Raw genomic sequence first — 11,301 nt, 5'->3', positions numbered from 1 at the left:
TCATTGTATGCTACTTTTAAAATATCTTTCCAACCATATGCATTATATTAAAAACGGTTAAAAACGCTTTTGTTTTGACCAACTCGTCCGATCCAAGGCAACGTGTTCCTTTAAGAAAGAGATTCTATGACTTTCATTCAATATTATCATCGTTGCTCACTCCCAAGAAAAAGGAAATGTTTTTCAACTTACGCAATCTTTGTAAAGTGCCCATCGCACAAGATACACCTCTCCTTTGTTGGCCTTTCCTGGATAGACACTTTGAGGCGTACTTTTTGCGGAATTGGGTGATATTAGCAAAATATTCAAATCAAACATTAATTTGACATTGGTGTATGGTTACCACTGATTTATTATTTTAATTCTAATGTGCACACTTTTCGACATAACGGTTATTAATAAATAATGATATTGATTGTTAATAAAAGAGTGAATTATTTTTTTAGATGAAAAACACCCTACAAGAACAAAAACCTGGTAATCTGACAAAGAATAACATAGTTATACTTCCAATGACGTCATTTTGATGAATGTGACGTCAGCCGAGCCTATTCACACTAAACTAAAACCACACCCACATTACACCAATATGTACAAGTGATTTACCATAATCCAATAAGTAATTTATAACAGAAAGTGCGGCATGAGTTTTGCCTCACAGCAGTTTTTAAAGGTATGTCATGTTAATACAGTACACTTGCGGGTACAACCACGTGTAAATCTCTTTTAAGCGAGTGTTGGCTCTGAAAAGAGCTGAATTTGGTCTCGACGTTTCGAACAGTATACTCTTCTCCTGACGACGAGCAGAGTATTGTGCGAAACGTCGAGACCAAACCGGCTCTTTTCAGAGCCAAAACCCACACAAGAGATTTACTCATGGTTGTACAAGCAAGTGTACTATTTACTGAAAGTTTTTTCCTACCATTGTTTAAATTTAGTCTGAAAGCTTACTAATTTTAAAATTCATACTAAAACCATTTTTCCTGTGAAATATTTCCCTCTGAAATTAAGTCGTGATTCGAGAAAACTGTACCCTGCGATTGTTTTATCAGCAATACCAATCTTGCATAATACTTTTGATTATGTCCATAAAATCACGCATGAGTTGTAAATGATGGACAGCCGCGCAAAGAACTACAGAGTTTGGGTTTGTACGGTGTAGATGCATTCACCACATCTATTGTAGGCTGGTTAATTAGTAGGAATCCAAAACCAAAGTGGATGATATTGATTGGGCAAACAGTAGGAGGGTTGACTGCATGCGGACTGCGTGTAACGTGAACACCATAACCACATGATATCATAATGCAGGCTGGTTTAGTTTATCAATCATTCAAACCTATTAGTGAATTAAATTATTAGTCACGGCTTCTTGCTAAACCATCCGAAAAAAAATATTGAATTAGATTCCAAATGGGTCAAACACATAAACAAGAACCAATAATTAATCATTTCATAGGTTTATCCAAATTGTTCGTAATGTCCATAATTGTCCACGGCGCATATTTCTCACAAAACCACCCAAACATAAAACCTTCCTTCTAATGTTTAATAAACAACATCAATTATAATGTAACAACGAAAATCATTTTGCTGTGTTTGATAAAAAGCGACAACGCGACGCGCGTCTAGCTACAGTTCGAAGAAGTAGCACTTATCTCTTGCCTTCATGTTTCCATCAGCAGCTTCATGACGAGTCGCATTGTTCAGCTGACAAACCATCTTCCCTGGACCTTGTTCCATCAGCAGATTGAAGGAGCGACATCGGGGCTCTGATCGGCACGCCTTCCCACACGACATCACACCATCAGCCCGTAGCTCCGTCATGACGTGACCGACCAGACACTGGGACTCAACGCGGCCATCGGGACCAGTCTGAAGGCAGACTAACGGGGTGGTTGTGTTAACATGGTACTCGCAGGTCGCGTATTTTTTGTAAATACCATTACAATTTCTGTTCGCCCATTGTCCACCAAAAAACCCAATGGAGGACGACATTGCCACACAGTGGTTGTTCGTGTTTTGGGGAAATCCAGTTGCCCAATGCTGGTATCCATTGTTATCAGAGAGTGGACAAGGTTGCCAATTTCCAGTTTCTTCAAAGTCATTGCAAACGATCCAGAGACCTCCTGGGAAGGCAGGGTAAAATCCACCGTACATTTCCCAAATAAACTTTTGTTCGGCATCTGAGTTTGGAAAAGCCAGGTCTGCATGTAACTCAATGCAAATGTCTCTTGCATCTTGCCAATCAAGTTTTTGAGTTATGAGTAAGTAGCATGACTCGCCGTATCGCTGCCAGTCAGTAGGGCAGATAGCAGCCAGGGTTGCATAACACCCAACCAGAAACAACAAAACACCGATATTCATTCTGAAATGACTTTCTTCAATTGGTAGAGCTTCAAATGTGGATGCATCAACTTCGTTCAAAATGGCGTACACTGTGGTTGAGTGCTATATCCCGAATGCCAAAATACACCAGTGCATCATAACAGTATACCACAACCGAAGGTTGGTTTTTTAAATAATAGAAAGCACTTAGTAGTCGGTTCAGTACCGACATCCACTTTGTCTAAGCCCTTAATAATGCAACCTTGCAGCACATTGTGTTAATTATGAAAGTACCCTTTTAACACATTAATATTTACGAAGTAACTATAACTAATATTCATAAATACCCCAGACAGTTTCTTTACTCTTATTGGCGGAGAGCGCGTTACGTGGGGGTGTTTAAACGGTTGATAATGACCAGTGTTTATAACTGGCTGGCTTCCGCGTGTCAGGCACGCAAGATTATCACGCGGAACGCAATTCATAGCTATGAGTAACAGCGCGTAAAAAATATTTCAAACCTCGATTTTTCAACTGTCAAAGTGTCTGTAATTGTATTTTTTAACGTTTTTTATCAAAAAGGGCATTATGAATGGGAATCAAAGAGTAGTGACTCGTTCTGTCTGTGAAATCGGCTGCTGGTCCATTTTATATGAAACTATAATTTGCATTGTTATTGGCATTTTTTACAAAGGGTCTAACACAAAGATGGTTGTAGCATAATAAATGTCAACAAACCCAATATTAGTCTGATATTTCTCTGCCATTGATTATGCTCATCTCGGTCTATTAAAACCTTAATTGAAGGATTTCGCAAGCGTAAGCCCATCAACAATAAAAATGCAACATTTGGCATTACTGGAGTCACCGAGCCAACAAAGACTTTTGTTATTACAGCTCGACTGATAAAGGTTAACTAATAGCTTCATAACTATGGTTAGATCAAAAACGGATGTAATGTGCTCTCCATTAAGCACAAATATCGATATGCTATTCTACTACAACAAAGTGACTAGGTCATGACGTCATCTCCAGCTTGTTGATGAAATTATTAGCAGATATTAACATAACATTTTTTCACATTACCATCTGCATGGCTCACTGCCAAACGTTCGTCAGCAATTGTTGATAACTTGAGTTATATTGCAGTTTGACATTCATCAGGAGAGTGTTTGACTGAATTTCGTGAAACATCTCAAGACAACCATCTTTTATTATGAGAAGCAGATATTCACTCAGAGGTAAAGACAAGACAAACGAAGTGTCCACAAAGATCTTACTAACGATTTTACTGCAGTCTTTTATTTTTAATCGCAAAACTGTGGAAAATAACTTCGTCAGACAACCAGGCAAATGCAGAACGTCTCCTGGAAAGGAACGTCACGAAAACTGTACTTCAGAAAAACTGTGTTCCTTGAAAATTCTTCTATACCGAGACAACAGACAACTCCACAAAGACATCTGCCCCATCCTAGTGAATTGTTATCTTCATATATAAAAAAAACCGACAGTATCTTCTTAAGATGAAGCTTGCTAGTGTTTTCTTGTTTCTTGTTGGTTTTTATACAACCATGTCTGCTATCTGCCCTACTGACTGGCAGCGATACGGCGAGTCATGCTACTCACTCATAACTCAACCTATGAACTGGCAAGATGCAAATGATACCTGCAGGCCACACGGGACACTAACTGTGCCCAACTCGGAAGCAGAGCAGGCGTTTATCTGGGATAAATTCACGAGCTACTTTGGTGTTGAACCACCTCTTGACCTCTGGTTTGGTTGCAGTGATATTGAAGAGGAGGATGTTTGGACCCCTTGTCCACTAAGGGAAGAAGACCACGCCTATAATAACTGGAAATCTGATCAACCGAGTAATAAAGCTAAACAAAACTGTGCTGCCATGAAAAAGGGTTTTGGTGGTCGCTGGGCAGATAAAAAATGTTCTGTCGAGCTGTACGCTATGTGCGAAGTCCTCATCAAGTCCACAACCACCCCGATATTCAGCCTTCAGACCGGTCCTGATGGCCGCGTTGAGTCTCAGTGCCTGGTCGGTCACGTCATGAAGGAGCTACGGGCTGTTGGTGTAGTGTCGTGCGGGAAGGCGTGCCGATCAGAGCCCCGATGTCGCTCCTTCAATCTGCTGATGGAAAAAGGCTCAGGGAAGATGGTTTGTCAGCTGAACAACGTGACTCGTCATGAAGCTGCTGATGGAAACATGAAAGCAAGATATAAGTGCTACTTCTTCGATCTTTGAGAAACCGAAGACCTGAACTATGTCACTGCTCGTTCCACGGTGATCGAGCTTAAAGCTGCTGAAACATTTACCGGATAAAAACATGCATTAGTGATACAACCTTTTATTAAAATCGGGAAGAATAACTGTTCTGCAAATTTGTTTTCGTTCATTTCAAAATCATCAAAATAAGTTTTACCATTTAGGACAAAAAATACTGGGCAAAATCACAAGTTAATAGTTATTAATAAGAATTTGACTGGTAACCGTTCTCCTGCTATAGAGACATTTTCATGCTAAGCACGTTTATGTTTTTACCGGTTAAAGGAGAAGAAAACGATAATTTCATTTGGTAAAACAAACTCAGTTTCAGACGATTCAATTTTCATTTGCACTAACAATTTGATGATATTCTTACATTTTTTTAAACATATTAAAACCTCAAACCTTGTGTTATTTGTCTCGTGCGATATAAAGAAAGAAGTCATAATTGATAATCCGTAGAGTTATCAAATCGAAGCAGGAACTAAAATAACCAGGTCCATTTTTATGAAACTAAAATTTGCATTATCATTGACATTGTTAATAGACGGCACTGAACATGTTCAAAACTGTATCCAATACCTTCCCATCCTACATTTCAGACACACTAGATCTCAGCAAACCCAAACGTGAAGGTCTTCGATCTCAATACAATCTGGTGGTACCTCGATCCTCAAGGATGTTTGGAGACCGTGCATTCTCCATCGCTGGTCCCCGCAACTGGAACTCACTCCCATCAAACATCCGGAACGCTTCTTCTGTTGAACAGTTTAAAGGACTTTTAAAAACACATCTGTTTAATCGTTCCATCTATTGTGTTTTTGATTCTAGTCATTCTCTCTTTTGGGTTTTGGTTGCATTATCCCTAGCGCTTTGCATCCTTTGGAAAAGGCGCTTTATAAATTCGGTTATTATTATTACCATACGAAGATGGCATTATTAAGATGAAGGTCCACAGTCCTCGGCGCTGCAAGCTTAATTGATGGCCTCATAGCAGTGGATCCGGTGATTTAAAGGTCATTAATTGTATAAAAAAAAACACACAAACAAAACACACAAAGGTTGTCTTAATTACGGATAAATTGATGAAGGTTCTCTGAAATTGCTTCATATATATTATCGTTTAGGGCAGTAGATCGGAAGGAACGGATGTACCCTCAAGGAAAAATATATTGATAGTTGTTTCTTATTCATATATCAATATTTAATTTCTCCTACATGCAACCCGAAGGACTCACCGTCAGTGTATCAGCCTTTATTAACTTGAGTTCTGTGGTAACTTGACATTCATCAGGGAGTGTTTGACTGAATTTCATAAAACCTCTCAAGATATCGAGAGCAGTAGAAATTCCCGTAGAGGTAAATAAGACGACAAACATAGTGCGCACTGAATGAAATAAAGCTGATTGGAAAGACATTCCTGTTCGAGTTCTTATGGTTGAAAGTGTGTTTTTTTGCAGTCTTTTTATTTGTCATCGCAAAACTGGAAATGATTACCACGTCAGACAACAAGGAAAAAATGTTATAAGGTCTGCGAGAAAAGTAACTTTCAGAAAGAAAAACAGTTATTCCTCGAAACAAGACGGATCTTGCTTGTGCTTTTGCTGCAGTCTGTCGCTTGGTGTTGCGTCATTAGAACCCTAAACAAAGATATCTGCTCCATCCTAGTGAATTAATACCTCCATTTGTAAGAAAACCAACAGTATCTTCTAAAGATGAAGCTGGCTAGTGTTTTCTTGTTTCTAGTTGGTTTGTATACAACCCTGTCTGCTATCTGCCCTACTGACTGGCAGCGATACGGCGAGTCATGCTATTTACTGATAACCAAACGTTTGAACTGGCAAGATGCAAATGATACCTGCTTTAAATATCAACGCTCAACCCTTGCTGTAGCTAACTCACAGACGGAGCAAACGTTTATTTGGATTACGTTCAATGATTTGTTTGAATGGGCGCCAGTCGTAAGTCTCTGGATTGGCTGTAATGATATAAGACAGGAAGGTGAATGGGAACCATGCCCTTAAAGGATGACTTGACCCGATACAATAATTGGGGAGTCTTGTACCCTAGGAATAACATCAGCAAAAACTGCGCTATCATGGGCAAATGGGCAAATGGTAAATGGTTCGACGTAGATTGTGATATTAAACGTAATATTGTATGTGAGCTCCCAGTTGAAGCAACCGCCCCGGTGTTCAGCCTTCAAACCGGTCCCGATGGCCGCGTTGAGTCCCAGTGTCTGGTCGGTCACGTCATGACGGAGCTACGGGCTGATGGTGTGATGTCGTGCGGGAAGGCGTGCCGATCAGAGCCCCGATGTCGCTCCTTCAATCTGCTGATGGAAAAAGGCTCAGGGAAGATGGTGTGTCAGCTGAACAACGCGACTCGTCATGAAGCTGCTGATGGAAACATGAAGCCAAGAGATAAATGCTACTTCTTCGATCTGTAGCGAGATTGACTGGTAGGTGCCTTTAAAAACGGGACAATTCTCTCTGTGATTGGACTTGCATGAAGTCGATACTGTGCACCATTGACCCCTGCTGCATGACACTTTGAAAACATTTAATTTAGGTCATCAATAAAAATACAAAAGTAAGTACAACAGTAGCTTGGACGGGGTGGTACTGAACCTGTGAACTGCAAGTCGATGGTGAATCGATTTAAATTAAAAGTGCTCAATGTGGTATCAGTAAAACTTCATTGTATTCAACCTGTAAAATCAGCACTAATAATAGATCAAGAAACGTAACAATAGTCAACTAAAAGAAAAGCCACTATAGTAAAGTAACTTCGTGTGATGATTGTTACTGCATGGTGTTTCATCTTTTACTGTGTGTTGCTGCCATCGGTGATCCATGCTTACTGATAACCCATCGTATCTACTTAGAATAACATAAGAGGCAATTGTCACGATTTAGAAGGGAAACTTGTTACTCCTTGCACAAATTAGAAAACGGCATAGAATGTCTTTAGGTGCAAACCACCATCCGATCCATTAACTCTAACTTCACTTTAGCGCTCGTTGGTGAAGGCCTACAGTTTTCCTGCATTTTAATTCCTTTTTAATGAACATCTCTGAGCAATAAAGTCAGCTCGTTTGAAGACCTTGGTATTAATCTTCTTACAATGTTCAGGAAATGCCTCTGCAAGGTTTCATGTTGGTACGAGATGTTTATAATAAATGATACATCAAATCATAAATACTTGAAGTCAGTGACGGCGAGTTATATAAATTGATAGCGAGTTCTTATACGAACAGGTTGATTATTTGCAATCTAACCCACAGAGCTGTCGTCAAGTCTGACAAGCCAACGTTCATCTGAAACTAAGCAAATATCTGTAGGTGTTGTTCTGAAACATTGGCCCTTATAGTCAGTGGCTGCTCACGATGTATCTTGCCGGTGTTTTGTTTCTGGTTGGGTGTTATGCAACCATGGCTGCTATCTGCCCTACTGACTGGCAGCGATACGGCGAGTCATGCTATTTACTGATAACCAAACGTTTGAACTGGCAAGATGCAAATGATACCTGCTTTAAATATCAACGCTCAACCCTTGCTGTGGCTAACTCACAGACGGAGCAAACGTTTATTTGGATTACGTTCAATGATTTGTTTGAATGGGCGCCAGTCGTAAGTCTCTGGATTGGCTGTAATGATATAAGGCAGGAAGGTAAATGGGAACCATGCCCCTTAAAGGATGACTTGACCCGATACAATAATTGGGGAGTCTTGTACCCTAGGAATAACATCAGCAAAAACTGCGCTATCATGGGCAAATGGGCAAATGGTAAATGGTTCGACGTAGATTGTGATATTAAACGTAATATTGTATGTGAGCTCCCAGCTGAAGCAACCGCCCCAGTGTTTAGCCTTCAAACCGGTCCCGATGGCCGCGTTGAGTCCCAGTGTCTGGTCGGTCACGTCATTACTCTTGCACAAGATTAGAAAACGGCATAGAATGTCTTTAGGTGCAAACCACCATCTAATCCATTAACTCTAACTTCACTTTAGCGCTCGTTGGTGAAGGCCTACAGTTTTCCTGCATTTTAATTCCTTTTTAATGAAAATCTCTGAGCAATAAATTCAGCTCGTTGGAAGACCTTGGTATTAATCTTTTTACAATGTTCAGGAAATGCCTCTGCAAGGTTTTTAGGTTGGTACGAGATGTTTATAAAAAATGATATCTTAAATCATAAATACTCGAAGTCAGTGACGGCGAGTTATATTAATTGATAGCGAGTTCTTATAAGAACAGGTTGATTATTTGCAATCTAACCCACAGAGCTGTCGTCAAGTCTGACAAGCCAACGTTCATCTGAAACTAAGCAAATATCTGTAGGTGTTGTTCTGAAACATTGGCCCTTTATAGTCAGTGGCTGCTCACGATGTATCTTGCCGGTGTTTTGTTTCTTGTTGGGTGTTATGCAACCCTGGCTGCTATCTGCCCTACTGACTGGCAGCGATACGGCGAGTCATGCTACTTACTCATAACTCAAAAACTTGATTGGCAAGATGCAAGAGACATTTGCATTGAGTTACATGCAGACCTGGCTTTTCCAAACTCAGATGCCGAACAAAAGTTTATTTGGGAAATGTACGGTGGATTTTACCCTGAGTTTCCAAGTGGCCTCTGGATCGTTTGCAATGACATGGCAGAAACTGGAAATTGGCAACCTTGTCCACTCTCTGGTACCAATGGATACCAAAATTGGGCAAATGGACACCCAGAAGAAACTGCACGTCACTGTGTGGCAATGTCAATCGCCGATGGTGCGATGAGCCAATGGATGAACAAGCCATGTAAAGGTCTTAAAACAAAGTACGCGACCTGCGAGTACCATATTAACACAACCACCCAAGTATTTAGCCTTCAGACCGGTCTTGGTGGCCGTGTTGAATCCCAGTGCCTGGTCGGTCACGTCATGAAGGAGGTACGGGCTGATGGTGTGGTGTCGTGCGGGAAGGCGTGCCGATCAGAGCCCCGATGTCGCTCCTTCAATCTGCTGATGGAACATGGCTCAGGGAAGATGGTTTGTCAGCTGAACAACGCAACTCGTCATGAAGCTGCTGATGAAAACATGAATGCAAGAGATAAGTGCTACTTCTTCGACCTGTAAGAAAGAACTCAACTGAACTGTCTTTTTACAGGGCATTCATGCAACTGGAAAAAAACCTATTGAAATACACAGCTCAAAGCTCACGAAGGAGGTCAAGGCACCTGTATATGTGTAGGAGATTTTTGAACAGTTTTCCAAAAACATTGTAGAAAGTGCATACGATAGAAATTATATTAACTTGTGTATGAGAAACTGACCTCTTGTCTTAAATTATAAAGTGTTTATTAATAAAAATGTGATCGTCTCAATTAGCTGAGGAAGGGATCGTTGTCAACGTGTATCAAGAGTAGCGCCCTCTGTTGACACATTGTTTGGAATTTATCATCGTTTCATTTCCTATGCAAAATAATAACGGTGTCATAGAGAAATCTGCCCCAGAGATTCTGTTCCCCATTATAGATGGGAAAATAATATAGGCTGAAGGAAAATGATTCAAAAGAGGGCGCTATCAGATTTTTTTTTTACACAGTTCGCACTTATTAAATCCCCTGCCACACAGCATGCACCTTTAAAATATTATGTTCTCTTCCTTATTCACGAACACACTGTTAGTTAAAAAAAATTGCTGTTAATTTCTTTATTCTTTTATTACAGTTGGTGTTTTTGTAATTTTTCTTGTATTTTATTTTTCCGGAAATGTTTGCATTTTTTCATATAATTGTATGAAATTTGTATAAAGGGAAATTTTTTCGGCCGATTGCATTTTCATAAGCCACCTTTTTCTAATACGTCATCCTCATTGTTAGTAAGCTAGCTTCTAATCAATAAAATAATTAAACTCAATATAATCGTACAAGGAGGAAACATCAATTGAATTTCTCGAGCGGAAAATTAATTAATGAAGTTTTCTCAAAAGCAATCTTGGGAACGGGCCATCAGTTTCTATCTTTCCTCTTAAAGTCATTTACGCAAATTTAAACAGGTCGAGCATCCATCTTAATGAAAAACTCCTCCTAACATCCAATTGATCTAAATTCTCAATGGTCGAGAAAACGTATTCATACGAAGGCTAAAAATACCGACTTATCAAACGAAACCATTGATCTGAAAACTATCTGAACCACTTCAATTTAAAAACACACTGACTTGACTTCAACGTCATACACATTGGTGATTTGATTGTGTTTATAGAGGTTTAAATACAGGTTCCAACCACACCAAACCTTGTGAATCGAACAACCTGAATCTAATGGCTGTATTGGCCTTAAAGGAACACGTTGCCTTGGATCGGACGAGTTGGTCTTTGAAAGGCGTTTGTAACCGTTTTTTATAAAATGCGTATGGGTAGAAAGATGTTGTAAAAGTATAATACAATGATCCACACAAACATGCCTCGAAATTGCACGGTTTTCCTTTTACCTCGTCGACTAACACGGTCGGCCATTTATGGGAGTCAAAATTTTGACTCCCATAAATGGCCAACCGTGTTAGTTCACACAGTAACAGAAAAAACAGGCAATTTCGAGGCAAACTTGTGTGGATCATTGTATTCTACTTTTAAAACATCTTTCCAACCATATGCAATTTATAAAAAAACGGTTACAAACGCTTTTTATCGACCAACTCGTCCGATCCAAGG

The 11,301-nt window shown here is 39.8% G+C and overlaps 4 protein-coding genes and 1 pseudogene across 4 annotated transcripts; 4 read left to right on the top strand and 1 right to left on the bottom strand.

The window, feature by feature from the left end:
• Positions 1–1,632: 1,632 nt before the first annotated feature.
• LOC139950367 (snaclec mucetin subunit beta-like) lies at positions 1,633–2,367 on the bottom strand. The gene has a single exon (XM_071948987.1). The coding sequence runs from the start codon at positions 2,365–2,367 to the stop codon at positions 1,633–1,635; it is 735 nt and encodes a 244-aa protein (XP_071805088.1).
• A 1,484-nt stretch (positions 2,368–3,851) lies between these two features.
• Positions 3,852–4,583, top strand: LOC139950366 (snaclec mucetin subunit beta-like). The gene has a single exon (XM_071948986.1). It carries the CDS (start codon positions 3,852–3,854, stop codon positions 4,581–4,583), a length of 732 nt encoding a protein of 243 aa, XP_071805087.1.
• Positions 4,584–6,319: 1,736 nt separating this feature from the next.
• On the top strand, positions 6,320–7,053 carry LOC139950365 (lectin BRA-3-like; annotated as a pseudogene).
• Positions 7,054–8,037: 984 nt separating this feature from the next.
• Positions 8,038–8,550, top strand: LOC139950364 (snaclec GPIB-binding protein subunit beta-like). Its single transcript, XM_071948985.1, has one exon. The coding sequence runs from the start codon at positions 8,038–8,040 to the stop codon at positions 8,548–8,550; it is 513 nt and encodes a 170-aa protein (XP_071805086.1).
• Positions 8,551–8,990: 440 nt separating this feature from the next.
• On the top strand, positions 8,991–9,722 carry LOC139950385 (snaclec 1-like). Its single transcript, XM_071949016.1, has one exon. The coding sequence runs from the start codon at positions 8,991–8,993 to the stop codon at positions 9,720–9,722; it is 732 nt and encodes a 243-aa protein (XP_071805117.1).
• Positions 9,723–11,301: the final 1,579 nt, after the last annotated feature.

The sequence above is a fragment of the Asterias amurensis genome, chromosome 18 (assembly GCF_032118995.1).
Source record: "Asterias amurensis chromosome 18, ASM3211899v1".
Lineage (NCBI taxonomy): Eukaryota > Metazoa > Echinodermata > Asteroidea > Forcipulatida > Asteriidae > Asterias > Asterias amurensis.
Note: the sequence above shows the minus strand (reverse complement) of the source record. Positions and strands in the feature narration are given on the sequence as shown.